This window comes from Urtica dioica, chromosome 9 (assembly GCF_054948205.1).
Source record: "Urtica dioica subsp. dioica isolate 48M chromosome 9, U.dioica_male_clone48M_v1_H2, whole genome shotgun sequence".
NCBI lineage: Eukaryota > Viridiplantae > Streptophyta > Magnoliopsida > Rosales > Urticaceae > Urtica > Urtica dioica.
Window position 1 is genome coordinate 28,755,102 of NC_142764.1, and position 19,182 is coordinate 28,774,283.

At 36.7% G+C, this 19,182-nt stretch overlaps 5 protein-coding genes and 1 non-coding gene across 7 annotated transcripts; 2 read left to right on the plus strand and 4 right to left on the minus strand.

The window, feature by feature from the left end:
* Positions 1-745: 745 nt before the first annotated feature.
* On the plus strand, positions 746-4,273 carry MFP1 (MAR binding filament-like protein 1). 2 transcript variants are annotated; one of them, XM_089626930.1, is made up of 6 exons: positions 746-1,203; positions 1,529-1,578; positions 1,682-1,724; positions 1,961-2,076; positions 2,170-2,307; positions 2,385-4,273. In XM_089626930.1, exons 1-6 carry the CDS (start codon positions 912-914, stop codon positions 4,092-4,094), a joined length of 2,349 nt encoding a protein of 782 aa, XP_089483056.1. In that variant the 5' UTR covers positions 746-911; the 3' UTR covers positions 4,095-4,273. The 2 variants fall into 2 exon arrangements, with proteins under 2 accessions (XP_089483056.1, XP_089483057.1); XM_089626931.1 differs by having other exon boundaries at positions 747-1,203; positions 1,970-2,076.
* A 330-nt stretch (positions 4,274-4,603) lies between these two features.
* Positions 4,604-4,677, minus strand: TRNAR-UCG (transfer RNA arginine (anticodon UCG)). Its single transcript has one exon. It is a non-coding gene; the product is annotated as a tRNA-Arg (tRNA).
* A 1,198-nt stretch (positions 4,678-5,875) lies between these two features.
* LOC149386589 (polyadenylate-binding protein-interacting protein 5-like) lies at positions 5,876-7,996 on the minus strand. Its single transcript, XM_089626933.1, has 3 exons — positions 7,815-7,996; positions 6,637-6,980; positions 5,876-6,291 (listed from the first exon to the last, which is right to left on the minus strand). Exons 2-3 carry the CDS (start codon positions 6,976-6,978, stop codon positions 6,145-6,147), a joined length of 489 nt encoding a protein of 162 aa, XP_089483059.1. The 5' UTR covers positions 6,979-6,980; positions 7,815-7,996; the 3' UTR covers positions 5,876-6,144.
* A 1,034-nt stretch (positions 7,997-9,030) lies between these two features.
* LOC149386590 (DNAJ heat shock family protein) lies at positions 9,031-11,190 on the minus strand. The gene is made up of 3 exons (XM_089626932.1): positions 10,761-11,190; positions 9,839-10,233; positions 9,031-9,717 (listed from the first exon to the last, which is right to left on the minus strand). The coding sequence occupies exons 1-3, from the start codon at positions 10,923-10,925 to the stop codon at positions 9,279-9,281; spliced, it is 999 nt and encodes a 332-aa protein (XP_089483058.1). The 5' UTR covers positions 10,926-11,190; the 3' UTR covers positions 9,031-9,278.
* A 399-nt stretch (positions 11,191-11,589) lies between these two features.
* LOC149386591 (structural molecules protein) lies at positions 11,590-13,280 on the plus strand. The gene is made up of 3 exons (XM_089625319.1): positions 11,590-12,195; positions 12,353-12,585; positions 12,954-13,280. The coding sequence occupies exons 1-3, from the start codon at positions 11,972-11,974 to the stop codon at positions 12,959-12,961; spliced, it is 465 nt and encodes a 154-aa protein (XP_089481445.1). The 5' UTR covers positions 11,590-11,971; the 3' UTR covers positions 12,962-13,280.
* A 526-nt stretch (positions 13,281-13,806) lies between these two features.
* On the minus strand, positions 13,807-17,812 carry LOC149386592 (putative sulfate transporter 3.4). The gene is made up of 11 exons (XM_089625318.1): positions 17,358-17,812; positions 17,157-17,205; positions 16,827-17,034; positions 16,392-16,563; positions 15,903-15,968; positions 15,695-15,808; positions 15,462-15,578; positions 14,754-15,358; positions 14,585-14,670; positions 14,415-14,491; positions 13,807-14,313 (listed from the first exon to the last, which is right to left on the minus strand). The coding sequence occupies exons 1-11, from the start codon at positions 17,733-17,735 to the stop codon at positions 14,140-14,142; spliced, it is 2,046 nt and encodes a 681-aa protein (XP_089481444.1). The 5' UTR covers positions 17,736-17,812; the 3' UTR covers positions 13,807-14,139.
* Between the last annotated feature and the right edge of the window lie 1,370 nt (positions 17,813-19,182).

The window sequence follows — 19,182 nt, forward strand, 5'->3', positions numbered from 1 at the left end:
TAAACAAAATTTGGTGACGTGGCATATAGAATGTTTTAAGATAAAAGACGTTTTTTACTTGATATTTCTATTGGTTGAATATAAGATGAAGATCCAAGTGTTTGCTTACGTGGAGTAAAGGCTATTAAAAGGCTATGAGAAAAATAGTTCTTGTTTTTTTGTTTTACATTACTAAACTACCAAATATTTGGATAACAATATGGTCAAAACTTAGCACATCATATGCATATTTAGTGGCATCTAAAAGAGAGAATGAGAGAATCTAATTAACTATACGATGGACAAGATATCGAAATGGTTTTATATCTCAAAAGATGTTAAAAATTCAGTTCATGACTTTATATAACTATTTTAGTCTTTTAGATTAAAAGAAAAAATACCATTCAAAGTAGTATAGAATATATATCTTATCAATCTAATTTTGTAGTTAATTTTATTCTCCCACAAAACATTATTCTATGCCAAATGACAAATGTAAATTAAATTCATTGTTTATAAACAAAGAACAAGCAACACAAATTCATGATATTTTTAGAGAGTTTGTGATTTTTTTTCTCTTTTTTTTTTTTAAATTCCTTATTCATAGTACCTTCACATCCGCAATAAGATATCATTGGTTCATTACTAGAATAAGAGGGGAAAAAAACAACAATGGCAGCTAGGTAATTAAAACAAGTAAATAAGGTATTTGTGCAACTTTGCCCATGATCCCCCTAAACAAAATTACAAAGGACCCAAACCCAATAATAGATTGAAGTAAACAGCTTTGCTATGTGACTGAAAAAAAAGGCAGGCAGGCCAAAAAAAAAAAAAAAAAAAAAACTCTATCTTGATAGTTTACAGTCAAATCTTCATCACAAAGAAAACCGAAAATCCCCATAAAAAAAAAAAAAAAAAAAAATTGAAAAGCAATGGGCCTCGCTAATGGAAGCTCTTGCTTTGTGCAGCCATATTTCTCTAAACCTCTGTTCTCATTCCACAACTATCCTTCTTCTTCAACAAGGAATTCAGAGGCCAAGCAGCGAAGACCTCGCACTCTCACAATGGCGTCTTCGAGTAGAGAAGACTCGGAGACTCACAGCCGGAGAGCCATCCTCTTTGTGGCTATTTCTGTTCTTCCATTTTTCCAGCAGAAAGCCGGAGCGATTGTTGATCCGCCATTGATGATTATAAGAAAAAGGGCTAGAGCTTTCGAAGCCATTAGTGAGTGATTCATCACGTTGAAGAGTAAAAAGTTTCGAATTTTATTAATTTGTATGCCTTAGTTTCTTCAACTTCCAATTTTATTTTTATTTTTATTGATGATTTATTTTATTTTATTTTTATAAATCCAATGAGAATTAATTTTTGTCTCTGCTTTGAACTACTAGCGAGTTTTAGGTTCGAAGTGCGAACATTTGTATGTTAATTTGATTTGAGACGTCACTTAGAATTCGTTTACAAGAATGGTTTGAGCGAAGCTATGAAGTTTATTCTATGTACAGTGCAGTTGTTTTTATCTTTATTTTTTTTTTCTTAATTTGTTAAGGAGAAAGAGATGCTGAACCAAAAGCATTACAAGAGAAGCCAAAAGCTGAGGTATCTTCCTTCAATAACTGTATTTTAATGTTTGTGTCTGCAAGGCCAAAAAAAAAAAATGAAATTCCATAAATGATTAATTTTTTTTTTCTTCCTCTCATAGCCTCTCAAACCAGAGATCACAGCCAATGAAAGTGTGCCCACAAGTGAGTTTGAATCTTCTTTGGCTTCTAGCTTTTTCGTTGTCTTAGTAACTTAAACTCGTTCCTTGTCGCGATTGATATCGATTAACTCAATGAACTTTGTTCCATTTTCTTATTGTTGATTGAAAGTCATGCGTGTACCTCTCTATCTCCATTCTTGGGATTTGATAGTTTCTTGTTATATTTTTGCATCTTCTAACTTAACTTCTTGTCATAACCTATGTGCCTTTGTTCAAAAGAAAAAGAAGAGTTAATGCCTCCCAAAGAGATCCCAAAAACCGAAGAGAGCCCGGAATCACAAGAAATCCTTAAAGCCGAAGAGAGCCCAAAATCACAGGAAACCCCAAAAACTGAGGTCTGAATCATCCCTGTGTTCAAAACAAAGGCCTAATCGATAACTCCATTGATCAATATATTTAATTATATATTTAAAAAAATTGAGTTTCAGGAACTAAAGAAAGAGGCACCGGGTAATGGATTCGGTGCACTCCTGAACAGTGTTGGTATAATAAGTTCTGGCGTGCTTGGCGCGTTCTATTCAATAGCTCAGAAAGAAAAAGAAGAAAGTAACGCTACAATCGAAACCGTAAGTCTCTGTAGTTATTTTCAAGCAATATATTTAAAGACGAACATTGAAAATGCTTCTTTGTACGAAATCCTCAGATGAAAACCGAAATAAAAAAGAAGAAAGCTGAGATTGTTTCAATAGAGAAGAGCTTCGAGTCGAAGCTACAAAGCGAAAAAGAGGAGAGCAAGAATAAATTGAATAAGGCTAGAGAAGAGCAAGAGTCAGTGTTGAGCCAACTAAGTTCGGCAAAAAGTACGATTTCAGGCTTAGGACGGGAGTTAAAGAGTGAACAGAGATCGATAGAGCAGCTCAGAGCTCAAATCGATAGTCTCGGAACAAGTCTGTCGAAGGAAAAAGAAGACAAGAGGATCGTCGAAGAAAGTCTGAAGGAAAAGGTTGGCCAGATTGAAGACCTTGAAGGAAGGATTAACTCGCTCAACTCGAAACTCATGGAAAAATTAGGAACTGTTCGAAAACTCGAATCTTCTCTTGCTGAAAATGAATCGGAAGTAGAAAGGTTGAAAAATGTGAACAAGCAAGTCACCAATGAGCTAACTGATGCGAGCTCAGAGATCCGGCGGTTGAAAGACGAGCTCGTTCGAAACCAAAAGGAAATAGAGCTGAAAAACTCTGTCCTTGGCGAGCTAAACTCGAGTGTTAGTGCTTTAAGCAGCGAGAAGGAAAATCTCAAGAGCGAATTGGGTACTATCCGTAACGAATACAGTGATCTGAAATCGTTGTCCGAAGAAAAGGCGGCTTTCGATGCCAAGGTTTTGGGAGAAAGAGAAGAGGAGATTCGAGAGGTGAAAGCAAAGTTCGAAGCCGCATTCAACGAGGCTCATGAAAACCGGGACTCAATTTCCAAACTGACCCGCGATAACGAGCATTTGTCGAAAACCCTCGCCTTAGAATCAGACAAGGTAAGAAGCCTGGAGAACGAGATCAACGCCGCGCAAGAAAGCCTTGCGAAATCGAGAGACGAGGCCGCTGATTTAGGTCAACAATTAGCGGATTCGAACCAGTCGTGCACCGAGCTCCGGGCCGAGCTCTCCCGAGCCCAATCCGAGTTTTCGGAGTCGAAGCACTCGTTGCAGAGGAGCCTCGACGAGGCCGAATCGACCGGCCGAGCCTCGGCTCTCGAGCTCGACGCGACGAAGAAGCTCCTCGAGGCCAAAACCGACGAGCTAAACACCGTCTCCGTCAACTCATCCTCGGTCTCCGAGCAAAACGAGACGCTCCGGCGAGCGTTGGCCGAGGCGCGCCAGAGAGAAGAGAGCACGGAGAACCATCTCCGGGAAGAGAAGAGGATCGCGGGTTTGTTGGAGAAGCAGATGGGGATCGAGAAGGAGGCTCGGAGATCGCTGGAGGCGGACTTGGAAGAGGCGACGAGGTCTCTGGACGAGATGAACCGGAATGCTCTGGTGCTCTCGAGGGACCTCGAGAGAGCCAACGCGCGAGCCTCGGAGCTCGAGGACGACAAGCAAGTCATGTACGAGTCTCTGACGGAGCAGAAGAGCTTGGCCCGCGAGGCGAGAGAGAACATGGAAGACGCTCACAGCCTCGTGATGAGCCTCGGGAAGGAGAGAGAAAATCTCGAGAAGAGAGCCAAGAGACTCGAGGCCGAATTGGCCGCGGCCAAAGGGGAGATTCTGCGGCTCAGAAGTAGACTCAAACCGGCCCCGAGCAAGGCCAAGAGGGTTGTTGATGAAGGTGAGAGTGAAGCTGAAACTGAAGCTGAAGAGAATAATAATGTGAACGTCACAGTTGGTGGGAAGAAAGGTGGTAGAAGAAAAAGAAGTGGTTAATTTTTTATTTTTTTTTTGGTTGTTGTCTGTTATATCGTTCCTAATAAGAGAGCAATGTACAAATCGTTGAGTGTTTCTGAGAGTTGGTGAGATGTGTGTAATAATTGAATTTGATTTATTTATTTATAATCATTCTCTTAAAGTTATGCTTCATGAAGAAATTATAGGATTGATGATGATTTCTTAGTGTCTCTCCTTTGAAGTTCTGTTTCATATCCTAATCACAGGGCAGTGTACGAATCGTCGAATCTGATATTAGTGAGATATGTTTAGCAAAAAAAATATAGGAGTGACGGTGATTTCTTTATCTATGTAGCTTTGTTTCTTTAAGAAAATAAAAATATTTAAAAAAAAAACTAACAAGAGGGCAATGTAAAAATCGTTGCGTCTTTAGGCTCAGATATGTGTAACGATGAACTGTTATTTATTCCCTTTCAGAAATATAATGAACTGTTATTTATTCTTCCTGAAGTTAATTTTTAGGAATAAAAAAAAAAAGAGATGAATGGCGACCACAGTGGGAGTCGAACCCACGACCTTTTGATCCGAAGTCAAACGCGCTAATCCACTGCGCTATGCGGTCTTGATGTCAGCTACTTCTATATTTTGAACTTTTAAAACAATTCTTTTTCATATAGTGGTCAATTTATCAATGCAATGGTTTAATATTTTGCAAATGTTATTCGATGGTGTCACCGTGGTGAGGGAGATGTGAATACCTACGAGCTAAAATAATAAATTTTCTAGGGAAAAGGTTGCTATTAGTCCATACTCCATAGGAGAGAGAGAATGACAAAAAAGTTGAAAGGAAATGAGGGTATTTTACTAATCGACTATAATCACAATTATTAGATTTTTTATTGGGAAAATAACACATTTATATCCTGTGTTTTAGTGAAATGTCGAGTTTAACCCTCAGTTTTCAAAAATGTCGAGTTCATACCCTCTGTTTAACTAAAATGACGAAATTATACCATTTGTTTAACTAAAATGACGAAATTATACCCTGAAATGAATAACAGCGTCACGAATCTCCATTTCATTGATATTAACTCATATATAAGAAAAACCGAATCAAATCTAAATCAGTACCCTAATTTCCAAATTCTCAATTTTGAAATAAAAATAGCCTTAAATTGAAATTAAATAATAAAACTCATACCGCCTAAGAAATGACTTCATTCCGTGTTCGAATTGTAACTCTAAATTTTGGATTCTCTGTTCGAATATGCGATTTTGATGACTATCAACTATCGATGTTTACCCATTTGCCTCTTTCTGTGTTCTTCACGATTAAGAGACTGTTGTTTATTTTTTAGTTTTTAAATAAATTACATATATGGCGCGAATGAATAAAGATAATTGGTGTTTATATTATAAATATTATAGTCAACGTCAATGAAAAGTCAATAAAAAAAATATTTGTGACACTGTTGTCTATTTCAGGGTATAATTTCGTCATTTTAGTTAAACAGAGGGTATAATTTCGTCATTTTAGTTAAACAGAGGGTATGAACTCGACATTTTTGAAAACCGAGGGTTAAACTCGACATTTCACTAAAACACAGGGTATAAATGTGTTATTTTCCCCTTTTTATTTTTCTTTTTGGTAAAAAAAAAAAATGCTTGTTACTAATATCACGTAAACAGACTGAATTTCTACGAATTACAAAATTAAATCAATTCTCCGAAAATTATATGAAAAAGGCGACTTTGATCAGTAAAATATACGACCATGAGAACAAGAATCATCATTTGTTTAGAGATCCTAATACAAAAGAAGAGGCAAAGATCATCATTTTCCTTTCACACAAAAGTGAACGAGTTGCAAGATAACTGCACAACGGGTTTTTTTAGCTTGTTAAACAAAAGGCAAGGTCTCAATAGAACCTATACAACCAACCATAGTTTTCTGTATTGTGTACCCTTTTCTTTTTCTTCCTTTGTTTCCATGAGGAAATCCCTATTCTATGTACTTCTTTCTTACCAACAAAGCCATGTGCCAACAAGTAGAAAGACAAAAAAAAAAAAAAACCCCCCCAGTGGATCATCAAATGACAACTTGCGAGGAACCAGCAGAATCGGATGAACTTTTAGTGGCCACTGAAACGTTTTTCAGTTTCAATGATGCGCACTGACTCGATTCAGAAACGTCACCGATGTCCAGAGTATCAGGAAGAGACTCGTCCTCGAGGCCCTGTAAAAAACAGCGAAACAGTCAGGTTCTAAACAAACAAGAAACCCATGAGAACTGAATCATATATATATGTCACGCTAATATCACTATTTTTTTTTTTGCAGATACCAAAAGCATGACATGTTTAGATGCCAACACTTGAACTCGGGTTGAATGTATCACTTGAAGCTGATGAACGAAAAACTATAAGAAATACAAGATCACATTCTCAAGCTCAAAAGTTGATGAACTTATCACTATGGCAGCATGCAGTTTCAGTTGCATTGGAAAACACTGATGACATGCGACACAATGAAATATTGACAACCAGCGATTATAATTAAAATAAATAAGATTAATAGTTACCTCCAAGTGAGCCAGCATCTCACAAGTGGCGTCCAAATCTCCGTAATTACACATAAAAACATCGGTAATAGACTCCACAGAAAAAGCAGTGAATTTCGTCTTCAGATAATCCAAGTCCACGTCGAACTGCTCGTTCATTGTCTGTTCTTCAGCATTCACATTATGGTATGGTCCACCATAAGAGCTGAGAGATGAGTACTGGTTCTGGGCTGATAACACCCTTTGACTGTGGTCCTGCGATTTTCCCTTCAGTTGATTGTCCTCAGGCTCTGATGAATCTCTCTTGGCGATCGGAATATATGCCTCCGCGTACGGGTTTAGGGTAGAGCCTCCTTGCCTCATAGCTAGAGTTAAAATGAGTCACAACTTAATGTTACTTTGCAGATATACAAAATCTAGATAAGAAACCAATAATGAAAGCGAATTTAGTCAGCAGATTTTTCCAAGAATCAAAAGGAAGAAGACACAATAGTATACGCGATTGTCCAAAACCGATTTCACATCAGAAACTTGATTTTTTTTTTCTTCAGCCGTAGGAGAAAATTGATCTACTCCGAATCCAAATTTTGCAGTGTGATACTGTGAACTAGCTATCGATCTGAATAACTATGTGTATGCCATCATTTCATGATTTTCAGACCAATTAACTGTGATTCTAATCAGATATAATATCAGGCATCAAGACCTACTCCGTAATCAGCTTTGCAAAATATAAAATTAAAAGTAAGACCAGGTCTACAAAAATAAGCACAAATCAATGATCGGTAATTAAAAAATGTGCAAATCTTTCATTTCTTCTCTTTTCCAAAGGAAGAAAAGCAAAAAATAAATAAATAATGTCATAAATCTACTACCAGAAGCTTCAAAGAAATTATCAAACAATTCTTCAAGTCTAAAGAAAAAAAGCAACTCATATAACACCAAAATATTCAAATGAAATCGATATAACATCGGAAATAATGGATTTGGAGTCTCGAATCGAGCTCTATAAAATAAAAAGACAATCCTTCATGTTCCACCACAAATTCGTAGTTTCATAAAAGGAATATAATGTCCTGGATTGAAAATAGGCAAGAATCGATACAAAGAAAAAACAGACACGAATAACATAACCGAGAAGAATCGCAAAGGTCAGTTTCATAATAAAAAAGAGAAGAATCGCAAAGGGAAGTACGAACCGTCGAGAAGAGATCTGAGATCAAGAGAGTGAAGCGAAGAGAAAAATCGAAGGTCTCGCGTTAGAAAAAAAACTCGCTCTTCAAACTCAGATCGCTGATTAAAGCGTAAAAGGAGCTTAATTGGTTTTATTTTGAGATTATTGCCTCCCCTTAAAAAGTCTCTCTCTTTCAGTAATTTACTGGGCATTATTAGTATAATTGCATTATAAGGCACTATGTTAGATTAGTTAGTGGGTCATATAGTCCACGTCACGAGCTAGCATTTTCATTGGGTAGTAGGAGGACTTAGAATTAGGATAAATCAAGAGTCAAAGACTATTTGTAATAAACCTTATTATTATTTCGTTTCTTGAAATTTTGATCGATTATTTTAAAATCAAAGAAAAACATTCAATTATTAAAAAAAAAAAAAATATCACAATATTTTTAATAATAGTTCATTTTATTTACAACAAATTTTAACTTAAATATAAAAGATGTTTACACGATCAGAAATTGAACTTTTGTTTGGTAGTTAACTCAAAAAGTTTTTGTTTTCAATTTTCTAATTTTTGTAGTTGTACTGAAAAATTATTTTGCAGTTGTTTTCAAAAAGATGTTTGGTACAGTTTTCATTTTTGTTTTTGAGAAATTGAAAAAACTGAAAAAAGTGTTTGGTATAGTTTTCATTTTTGTTTTTGAAAAAATGAAAAGAGAAGATGAGGAGAAGGAGGAGAAAAGAGAAGAAAAAAATTTCCAAAAACACATTTTATTTGTTTTCAGTTTTCTTTACTCTTTTACAAAACAACTGCAAAATTTTTAAAAAAAAATTTCTGGAAAATTAAACCAAACACATTTTCATTTTTTGTTTCCAATTTTTTTAACTCAAAAACTGTTTTTGAGATGAGAACCAAACATGCTTGACTTCCAAAATTGATTGATTTTTTTTATTACATAGAAGTGTAATTTTTTTTTTAATAGTAAAAAAAAAGTAATATTTTTTACAAATATTTCTGTATTATTCAGCTGAAGGAATTCGTTGCTTTAGAAGATGCATATCATTGAAAATAGATCTCTTTTATTTCGTCAAGAATATGCTTGGATATTCTAGCATACTACTTTCCAACTCCATAGTCACACAGAAAGCTATGTCGTTTCTCAAGTATTTTGCCGATTTTCTAGTGAAAACGACATGTGATTATGCTCTGCAAAATAATTATGATATAGCTTATAAACCAACCTATAACATATATGTTTTTATTTTATCATTGAACGTTCAAATCAATGTTCAACACAAATTACTTGAAGTATCAAACCTATAAAAAAAACTCAAATACAATTTAATCACAAAAAAATTAAAAAGAATGGGATGGAAGAGATAATAAACAAAAACTTTGAGGCATAAAAATTTATAAACTTTCTTTTGCCCCAAAGAAAAGAAGAGTGATCAAATATACAAAAAAAAAAAAAAAAAAAAAAAAAAAATCAGCCAGCCAAAGCGCGTTTGAGGCTGGCCCGTTGGTCGGGAGTCAAACGAGTGGGAAACTTGACGTCGAACTTGATCCTGAGGTCGCCTCGGTTCCCGGGCTCTCGGACTATGGGCATTCCTTCCCTGGGGACGAGGAGCTCGAACCCGGGGCTCACGATTTCGGTGACGGAGACGGGCAAGGCTCGGCCGTCGAGGGTGGTGAGGCTCACGGTGGTCCCGCCCAGAGCCTCCGCAAGACTCACCCTGTGGCTCACGACCAGGTCGTTCCCGTCCCTCTTGTAAACCTCGTGACCCTTCTCGTCTATCACGAAAACCAGGTCCGCCGGAAGCTGGTTCGCCTGCTCGTTCCCTTTGTCCGGGAACGTGATCTTCGTCCCCTTTTTCCACCCCGGCTTCACCTCGATCGTCAGTATCTCCGTCTCCGTGCTTTTTCGTCTGCAATGTTTCCGATTAAGTTCATTCGTTTATTCGTTTACAGCGTTTTTAGCGGTTGCTTATAAAAAGAAAGTTTCAATCTTGATAAAGAGAAGCTATTTTGAGTGGTTTGAGATCGTACCCGTTGGAACCGACGACGGTTCTGGAGATCTTCATCTTCCTGGTGGACCCGGAATAGAGCTCCTCGAGGGTGCAAGGCAACTTGGTCTCCACCGGAGCCGCTTTCTTCGGGATCGCGTTGTCGCTGTAAGTTCGGAAGATGTTGTCGGGTCCGCCGCCGCCGAAAGTACCTCCGGCGTCGGAATGAAACCTCGTGGATCTCCCAGGCCCGGACGATCCGAACCCGAAAGGACTGCTTCCGAAGAACTCGGCGAAAATGTCCTCAGCGTTCCTCGGATTGAACCCGTTCGAGCTGCTTCCGAACGGGAATCCGCCGCTCCCTTGGGGCGGCAATTCTTTTAGCCCTTCTTCGCCGTATTGGTCGTAAATCTGCTTCTTTTGGGGGTCACTCAATACCTGAAACATTTGTCACATTTTTTTTTTTTTTTTGTTTATTTCTGTCATGAGATCATTGAGGATACACTTGATTGATTTGATCCAATGTAGTTCAATTTTAGAAGTCTCTTTCGAGCTGCACTTAGTTTGTTTTTTCAAGCCTTTTTTTTTGCAGCTAAAGCTTGCAGAGGATATAGAACTCACAAACTCTATTAGTGCAAAATCTCAAAGCAACCTGATCAACAATGGCCACTTGAGATTTTTCAATTTTGCAGAAATTAAGGACCCATTTATGAAATTCTCAAAACTAAACAAAACCTAATTGCTTTTCAAGCTCCGATTCGTATGTCTGATAAGCAAAAAAAATTGGCAGCGACATTGATCGGCACATGAGAGAATAAACATAGAACCCAATCACTATTTTCATCATGAAATACCTGTTCTCAAATGTTTGATGAAGAAAAAAAAAGGAAAAAATTCACATTCTTCAAAAGAAATGACAAAAGGAAAAAAAAAAAAAAAAGATACAGAATTGTAAGAAAACTTGCCTCGTAGGCTTCGGAGATCTGCTTGAATTTAGCTTCGGCTTCTTTTTTGCTGGTGGGGTTTTTATCAGGATGCCATTTCATTGCCAATCTCCGATAAGCCTTCTTTAGATCATCGTCGTTGGCGTTTCGATTGACCTTCAATATGTTGTAATAATCAACTCCCATGTCTTCTCTTTCGTTGGCTTCAGATCCAATGGGAAAAAAATAACAGGAATCTTCGAACTTTCAGACTATCCTAAATCATAAATTGTTTTCTTTCGTTTTTGTATCTCAAGAGAAGACGGAGATTGGATGAAGGATTAAAATCGAAGTCGTCAATTTCGATTGAATTGAATTCCGTCGATCGGGTCTTTGCTTGGTACGAAGTATTTGCAGAAATCCGAATCTTGTCGTACGGCGTCAGCACTACGCACTATTATTATTATTTATAATTATTATTTAGATAAAATTGAGTTTATAGTCATCTGATCCTGTTTAATTTTTTTAAAACTGTTTAGGCCGGCCGGTCCGATTTGAGTATGAAGAATATATATATATATATATATATATATATATATATATATATATATATATATATACACACATATATTTATCTAAATTACTAAATATCTATAAACTCAATTTTTGCCATCTTAAATTAAAGATATTAACTCAATTTAGTATTTCACCAAATAATTAATGCCATTTCGCTCATAATTTTGACATCTATAATTTAATATTTAATTTCACTTATAAAGATGTTTGAAAACGACAAAGACGTCATTTCGCTCTTCAGAAAACGACAATTAAACAAAAATATTTGGAGAACAAAAAAAGGGGTAGCGTCTTTTTGTGGGAACAGGACAAGCACCGTTCTTTGTGAAGAAGCTCTGTTCGAACCCCTCAATTTCTTTCTTCATCTACAATCGATCTACCGATTTTGAGCAATTCGATTCACAATATTACGATTTCTGACTCGAAATTTTCGTTGTTCATCGCGATCTCTGGGAGGTCAATTCGAATTTTTGAAGCAATTTTTGCAATAACTTCGTTGATTTCAGATCCAAACTGGCACGATCGTTTTCGAGGCGTGAAATCAATGGTGATTAAATTCCGTGGTTTTGATTTCTTTCCGGGAAACTACAGCTATGCAGGTTTAAGAATTTAGGGTTTTGTTTGGGAATTTTATTCTTTTGGTTGTATTCGGGAATCGTATTCATCGCTCCGGAGAGATGTTCTATGGTGCGGTGGTGTGGGACCCATGGTTGATCGTCGCTCAAATTGTGTGCCTTCAAAGCATGTACTATCTCACTCTCGGTTTCTTCTTGGAGATTCTCGTCGGGACTAGAGTTTCTCGGTTATCTCTGGTCTATTTCCTTGACTACGTCACTCTCTCAGCTTCTACAGTCACTGGCTGGTGTGTCATTTCTTCGTTTGTGTTGACTTCACTCGCAAGGTAAGAGCTTCCTTTAACACTTTCCCAGTTTGATTGAATGCATATACTCATTGTTCAAATTCTGGCGACACATATATAAATAGTTTATTCGTGATCTATTCCTCGTCTTGGATTAGTTTTGAAGCTTCCAATTAGACAATTTGTGCTGTTTGTGCAGTGCTGGGTATTTGGTTTTTTTGGTTGAGAGGGCAAAGAAATGTTTGGACTTTTCGGTGACTGTCTTTGTTATTCATCTTTTCGGGTGCATAATATACGGTGGTTGGCCTAGCTCGGTGACATGGTGGATTGTGAATGGTACCGGAATTGCGATTATGGCTTTACTCGGGGAATATCTCTGCATTAGGCGTGAATCACGGGAGATTCCGCTAACGGTATCACGACTTCGATCAAGTAAAGACCTTTTCCAATCATCCCTGGATTAGATTGAGTTTTATTGAGATTAAAATTTTATCAACTTTGGATTGGATAACCTTTTGAACTTAATCTTTGAGCTTTGTTTTACTGCTTTCGTTGTCATCTTGAGATTGTTAACATCTTAGAGACGTTTCTGATCATTTACTTACTAAGTTTGTGAAACATTAAACGGAGTCCTATCTCTGACACATTTTGAACATAAATGCCGGGTGATAAATTCAAACTTACCTTATGTCTTCTGTTAGAATTGGTTTCTGGATTGAGCTTCAGTTTGCCAAATTGTTAATCCAAATGCCGATTTCCTTTAGTCACATGTATAACTTGTTAGTAATTTCTTGATGTAGATGTATGAATGGCAAGAGATTCCGCTCAAGAACTGGTATTCTGTGACTTAGAGAAGAAAAACTCAAGCTCCATGTGCTACGGATTCTATTTTCCATCCCGGTGCAATTACAGAAGATTAAAAGTCCGAAACTTTTTAAAGGCTTTCCCATCAGACAGGTGTGCATTTTGTTAAAGAGAAGTTCCTGTTCAATTTTAGCCAACTTTTAGTGAAGCGATGTTGTAAATTTTTTCCCTTTTATTCTCAGCCCTTGGCTCTTAATTTGTACACTTCTTTTTGCTGCCAAATCTATACGAAGAATGTTTTATTCCAATTCCATTTAGATTCCTTTGGGTCCCAAGGTCTGGTAACTCCTTTTCTGGTGTATTATTCCATTCATATTACTCATATAGCATACCGTTTACGTGGGTGGTGTTAACCTGGTTTGTATATTTTTATTGCCCGTTACGAAACTTTAAATGTATTCTTACATATCCACTAATAATTGATTGAATAAAAAACTAGATATCTCACCCTATGTGAAAATACTGGCACAAAGTCTACTAAATTCATTATGTTCTACATGTAGAATTATGACAGAAGTTTCAAAACCAGGTATTTTTTATAATTTCAATGCGTAATTTTGTATTAGGCACTTTCATTTTAGATTCAGATCGTATCTTGAAACACCCAAAAAAAATAAAAAACAGATTGCTCTATTTGAATTTTTTTTAGGTATATATCAACAGAGGGAAAAAAATCAGGTGGTTTTGCTTGGTTATATTTGGTGCTATTATATTTTCATTCTTTCTGGAATGTTTGGTTTCAGCTACTAAAGGTAATACGAAGACTTCAAGAGTATAAAGAAAGATACATAGCTAGAATGTTTATTGAAAACAGAAATTTGACATCTTTGATAACTTAAGAGATTACATGCTACATTTGATCCGAAGCCAATTGGTTGAATACCCGCGGATATGTTGAAAGGAAAAGAGAAAAAGGGTGAAATTTTGTATTATCAACAGACAAAGCTAAGTGTGATTCTGGCATTCATTTCTCGCTGTCCCTCTTACATACATAAAAACAAAAGGAAAATAATAAAAGAAAACAGATTTTCATTTCTTTGGGTTAGAGGAAAACTGGGTCAGGACATGTCTGTGACTGTGTGTATACCCTCCCTAGTATGATAACTTGCTCCTTTTATTATTTCACTCAGTGGTGACTGAGAGTGTGCTTGCTCGAGACTGAGACTTTTGCAGAGACGAAATGTCAGTCACGGCTTCTCCGACAGTCAGATACACTCCGCTCGTTCCAAACCCTTCCAACGCTTTCGATTGTTGCAGTTTCTCCATCACTGTCCCGCCTGGATTCGCCAACACGAGCTGCCGAGAAGAGAAATATATATCACCGTTAGATTCGATCTCAAAGCTCTACTTTTAAATTATTGGATGTAAAATCACAAAGAGCTAGCTAGTGTTCTTACTTGGAGTGACTTCTTGTCCAGCATCTTTCTGAGCTCGCACACTGTGTCGATACCGCTCGTGTCAATTGCTGTCACAGCTGAGATTGGAAAATGAAGGTACGACTGTGAGTTAAAGAGCATGAAAAAGACGAAACAAAAGGAAAGAAAAACAGAAAAGAGGCTCAACATACCGGTCATGTCTAAGATCACGCATTTCAGAGCACTCTCGTCGTTCGCCACAATCCGCTCTTCTTCCTCGCGGATCCATCTCATTATCCTGCGCACACAAATCAGAAAACCATGAGAGACTTGAAATATGTTTCAGAGACATCATATTAATGTTGTACACGAATATCGGACCTTTCTTGGAGGTAAGTCGAATTCGCAAAGTAGATGGGTGATTCGATGGCGAGGATGAGGAACGAAGGGACTCTCAGAGCCTCTCTGTATCTGGTAACGTTCTGGTAGATTTGAGTTCCTTGGATGTTTCCGAGAGCCATGGTGTTTGGCCTGGTCACGTGCAGAAGGATCTTGAAGACCGAGATTCCGACAGCGATGGAGAGTCCGAGCGGGACTGAGATGAAAAGGACGCCGAAGAAGGAAGCCATACAGGCCACGAAATCGAGCTTGTCGACGTTCCAGAGGCGAAAAGCGGACTGGTAATCGATGAGGCCAATCACGGCGGTTATGATTATGGCTGCCAAGATCACGTTGGGCGTGTAATAGAAAAGCGGCATCAGAAACAGCAGAGTCACGAGCACCGCCGATGCCAAGATTATGTTTGAGACGGCCGTTTTGGCTCCAGCGTTGTAGTTCACGGCCGATCTCGAGAACGATCCTGTGGTGATATAGCATGAAGAGCACGAACCGGCAATGTTCATGAGCCCGATCGCAATCATTTCTTTGTTTCCGTCGACTTGGTAGTTCTCCAGTGAAGCAAATGTTCTTCCCACAGCAACTCCTTCCTGGAAATCCACAGCACATACAGATTGGCTAAGAATTTGAGTACTTTCTTTTTTATTCACAGATATCATTTTAGGGTTATTCAAATAAAGTGATTTGACTTACAGTGAGAGCCAAGATTCCGGTGATGATGCCGGTTTTGATAGCGAGGCCGAGAGATTTTCCGCTGAAGTATAACATGTTCGATGATGGCGGATTTAGTCCCTTTGGAAGATTGCCAATCTGTTTGTGCAGTAAAAGAAAATTCGAATTTAGTATCAATAGAACCTTGAGAGAGAAGTTTCTCTCTTTTTTTTGTCCTCTTAAGATTAGAGTTTTTCTTTGGTGTTGGCTCTTACGATAGATATTTTCGGGTGCTCTGATTTCAAAAAGAAGACAATAAGTGTTGAAAGAACGACTGAAGTCAACGGCGCTGCTGCCGAAACCCAAAAGAGTTTTGGATTTCTCATGCTCTGCAACAAATAGAAATATATATAATGTTTAGATTGTTATGTGTGATTCATAATCTTTGTGCAACTTTGGTATGATTGAGATCAATTAACTTACTATGTGTCTGGTTCCCAATAGGAAGACTAAGAAGCAAATGCCCATCACAATCGTTTGCCATTGCCACTGCAAAGATAATTTAGCAAGGTTAAAAAATTTATTTACTGCCAGGTGAAATATATAAGTGGTGACGTTTCATCCATCTCTTTCAAATTCTAAGAACAATATTCTCCAAAACTTGGTTGAAAAGAGGAAATATGGGTTTGACACTTCATATATAGAGAGTAGAAGAATAAAGGTTGTGTGATCAAGCATTCCTTCCCATCTTATGGGTGCAATAAAATTAATAATATATGAGGAAATCTTTTCACAGCACCCATAAAGTAAAATTTGGTGAGAAAATTAAAAAGATGGGAATAAAAGAATGAGACTACTTTTGACATGATATATCTACTTGCGCCTACATGGGTTGATTTATTCCACTCGTATTTCTTCTAAATTAAAATATATATATATATATATATATGTTTTTTTTTTAATTTTTTTTACCTCATCCCTTTGAGTAATAGCAGATGCAATAACAGCAGGCAATTGCATTTTGGTAGTGAAGTGAACTATTCCAAACAACCCTTTTAGCTGTTGTAGTGACACAATAACAGCAGCCCCACCCATGAACCCAATTAGTGTTGCCTTTGAAAGAAAATCAATTATGAATCCCAACCTGTAAAAAAAAAAAAAAATCAGATCAATTAATAATTTGACCAAAAAAAAAAGTCTTTTTTACATCCTAATTAATTCTTACTAGTTGGCAGAGTTAAGTCACTTTCACAGTCATATGTATATGACAATTTTTTTTTTTTTCAATAAATGAATATGACAAATTAAGCGGTTAATATTTTCCCCCTAGTCCAAAAAGCAATATTTTTTTTCCTATATATCAGTCATTTTCTAATAGTGAAAGAGATACGTGAATAATATTAATACCTAAGAATACCGAGGGATGCCTGAAAAACACCAGCGAAGAAAGTGGCAGTGAAGGCCAACTTGAGATAAAGTGTTGGGTCTGATGTTGGAGACACTTCTTCACTCAGCATCGATCCCATCACCAGCGACGCTATTGAAACCGGTCCCACTGCCAGGTGTCTTGAGCTTCCCAGCAGAGAGTATATCAATGGAGGCACAAAGCTTGAATCTGCACACGATCGTATAATTATTTAATTAATTAACTAATTATTTTATCCAAAACTGAGTTAGTTGGTCAACTCATTTTGTGTGTGAAAAGAGTTTGTGCATGAGTTTCTGAGCCACGCTTACATAGTCCAACTATGGGTGGTAGATTTGCAAGCTTCGCATAGCTGATTCCCTATGAAAAATCAATATAAAAAATATATATATATATTAATTGCGTGGAAAAATTAAATTTATTTCCAAACTAAAAAAAATCAAAATTAACTAATACTTCTTAAGAATATAATAGGCTATAATGAGTAGGGTTTCAGAGGATTACTGTTGTACCTGAGGTATGGCGAGGCTGGCAATGGTGAGGCCGGAGATGACGTCAGACCGGAGGAGAGAGAGCGTGTAGTGTGGGCCCCACTCGAAGATGGGGAAAAAGTACTGGAGCGCCAGAAGGAACTTTCTGAATAAAGTCGCTCCGTCGTCTTGGAACCTGTGAAGAGGGTCGTCGGGGAAGAAGATCTCCGACATTCGGTGCCTGAACTTCTCCAGAGTCGTCTGCTTCGGAGGAAGACAGACCTTGTGAATCTCCATTGTCGTATTGTTCGCCCTAGTCATCGTTGCGCTTCTCGCCATTATTATCGGCTGATCCACTGGGATTCTTATCGAAGTTTCGTGGCCCGAGAGATCGTCCACTCTGTTCGAGTTCATACCCATTTTCGGTCCCACACAGAGAGAGAGAGAGAGAGAGAGAGAGAGAGAGAGAGAGAGAGATTGTGTGTGAGAGTGTGTTTGGGTTTGGAGAGAAATGAGTGTGAGATAATCCAATTTATAGAAGTAACGATGTGTATGTGTGAGACTATGTGTCAACTGATGACGGATTATAAAAATAATATATTTTATATACAGTTATGGAAGATATGTCTCTGAGGGTGTTTTTAGTCTTTTTATGTATGTGGTTTATATCGAATGTGAGTTGTAAGAAAGTTCCGGCCTGAAAAGATTAATAATTTGAAAAACAATTAATTTCTTCTCTTGTTTGGCGTCGCGACTCGCGAGGAGACAAAATCGTAATAGAAAGTTAGAAACATTTATTTTTTTCTTCGCAGCACTAACGACTATTGAACCACGATTGTTGGAAGAAAAGATATGTTCCGTGTAAAGTTTTTTTTAGAATATTTAAAATTTTTGTTTGAGTTTTTGTGTTAAGACTAAAGAGGAAACTAGTGATATTAGTGATCTGTCATCATGTCTAAGTGATCAAAATTTATTAAATTTAAATTTGTTTGCAAATAATATAATAATTCGCTATGAGCATATATACATATATTATTATTAGTAGAATATATTGTTGAATGTTTGATATTAAAAAAAATTCTCTTAATTTTTTTGTCACGTCCAGTTATCTCTCTCAATATAGTACCGCCGGTCAAGACATAGACTACTCACCCCACAGTCACATACATATACCATAACCTATCAAGATATATACGGTTCAAAAGGTTGATATAGCGATGACTAAATATATATTTACAAATGAACTTGGTAAGATTTCATATTTTAATTATAATTTTTAAATTATGAACAAGCTAGTAGAATTCCGAAACATATTATATGTTGTTTCGGTGTATGTACATGTTGAATTTCATTAAAAAAATATATATATACGAAACAAAATAAAATTTAATAAATTCAATAGTTTAGTTTGCTCAAAATAAATGAATAAACCAAGAGACCAAATTAAATACCGCTTGCAGTATAGCTCATAGATTATATTTGACTAAAAAACGAAATATACATTTAATTGGCAAACTACTGTGACATTTCCATTATAGGAGGTTCTTGAGATCATCCATAATCATGAATATTATCAAGATAATCGCTACCTCTATTCAATTAAGAAATAGCTAAAATTTTTATTTGTTTAAAATAACTAGTCAAAACACGATTTTAGGCAGTTAATTGATATTCTAATATATACTATTTTATTCTTCTTTTAATTTAATGGTTTTTAAATTAAATAACGAATTTGAAAATTTTCGGTGTAACAAACTTGGTAGCTATTATTTTATTGACTTATTTGAATCATTCTTTTTTTTTTTTAGCTAATTAATTAAGGGCGATGCGAATATCTAGCCATTTTTATATTTGAGTTTGACAAAAT

Excerpts from the sequence above, each read along its gene's own strand:
- LOC149386590 (XM_089626932.1), bottom strand. The coding sequence starts at position 10,925 with ATGGGAGTTGATTATTACAACATATTGAAGGTCAATCGAAACGCCAAC. Across the intron at positions 10,234-10,760 it reads AGATCTCCGAAGCCTACGAG|GTATTGAGTGACCCCCAAAA; the intron begins GCAAGTTTTCTT and ends CAAATGTTTCAG. Across the intron at positions 9,718-9,838 it reads ACCGTCGTCGGTTCCAACGG|ACGAAAAAGCACGGAGACGG; the intron begins GTACGATCTCAA and ends GAAACATTGCAG.
- MFP1 (XM_089626930.1), top strand. The coding sequence starts at position 912 with ATGGGCCTCGCTAATGGAAGCTCTTGCTTTGTGCAGCCATATTTCTCT. Across the intron at positions 1,725-1,960 it reads CAATGAAAGTGTGCCCACAA|AAAAAGAAGAGTTAATGCCT; the intron begins GTGAGTTTGAAT and ends TTTGTTCAAAAG. Across the intron at positions 2,308-2,384 it reads GTAACGCTACAATCGAAACC|ATGAAAACCGAAATAAAAAA; the intron begins GTAAGTCTCTGT and ends CGAAATCCTCAG.
- LOC149386589 (XM_089626933.1), bottom strand. The coding sequence starts at position 6,978 with ATGAGGCAAGGAGGCTCTACCCTAAACCCGTACGCGGAGGCATATATT. Across the intron at positions 6,292-6,636 it reads AGATGCTGGCTCACTTGGAG|GGCCTCGAGGACGAGTCTCT; the intron begins GTAACTATTAAT and ends TGTTTTTTACAG.
- LOC149386592 (XM_089625318.1), bottom strand. The coding sequence starts at position 17,735 with ATGGGTATGAACTCGAACAGAGTGGACGATCTCTCGGGCCACGAAACT. Across the intron at positions 17,035-17,156 it reads ACCACCCATAGTTGGACTAT|ATTCAAGCTTTGTGCCTCCA; the intron begins GTAAGCGTGGCT and ends GATCGTGTGCAG. Across the intron at positions 14,671-14,753 it reads TCGACTTACCTCCAAGAAAG|GATAATGAGATGGATCCGCG; the intron begins GTCCGATATTCG and ends TTGTGTGCGCAG.
- LOC149386591 (XM_089625319.1), top strand. The coding sequence starts at position 11,972 with ATGTTCTATGGTGCGGTGGTGTGGGACCCATGGTTGATCGTCGCTCAA. Across the intron at positions 12,196-12,352 it reads GTGTTGACTTCACTCGCAAG|TGCTGGGTATTTGGTTTTTT; the intron begins GTAAGAGCTTCC and ends CTGTTTGTGCAG.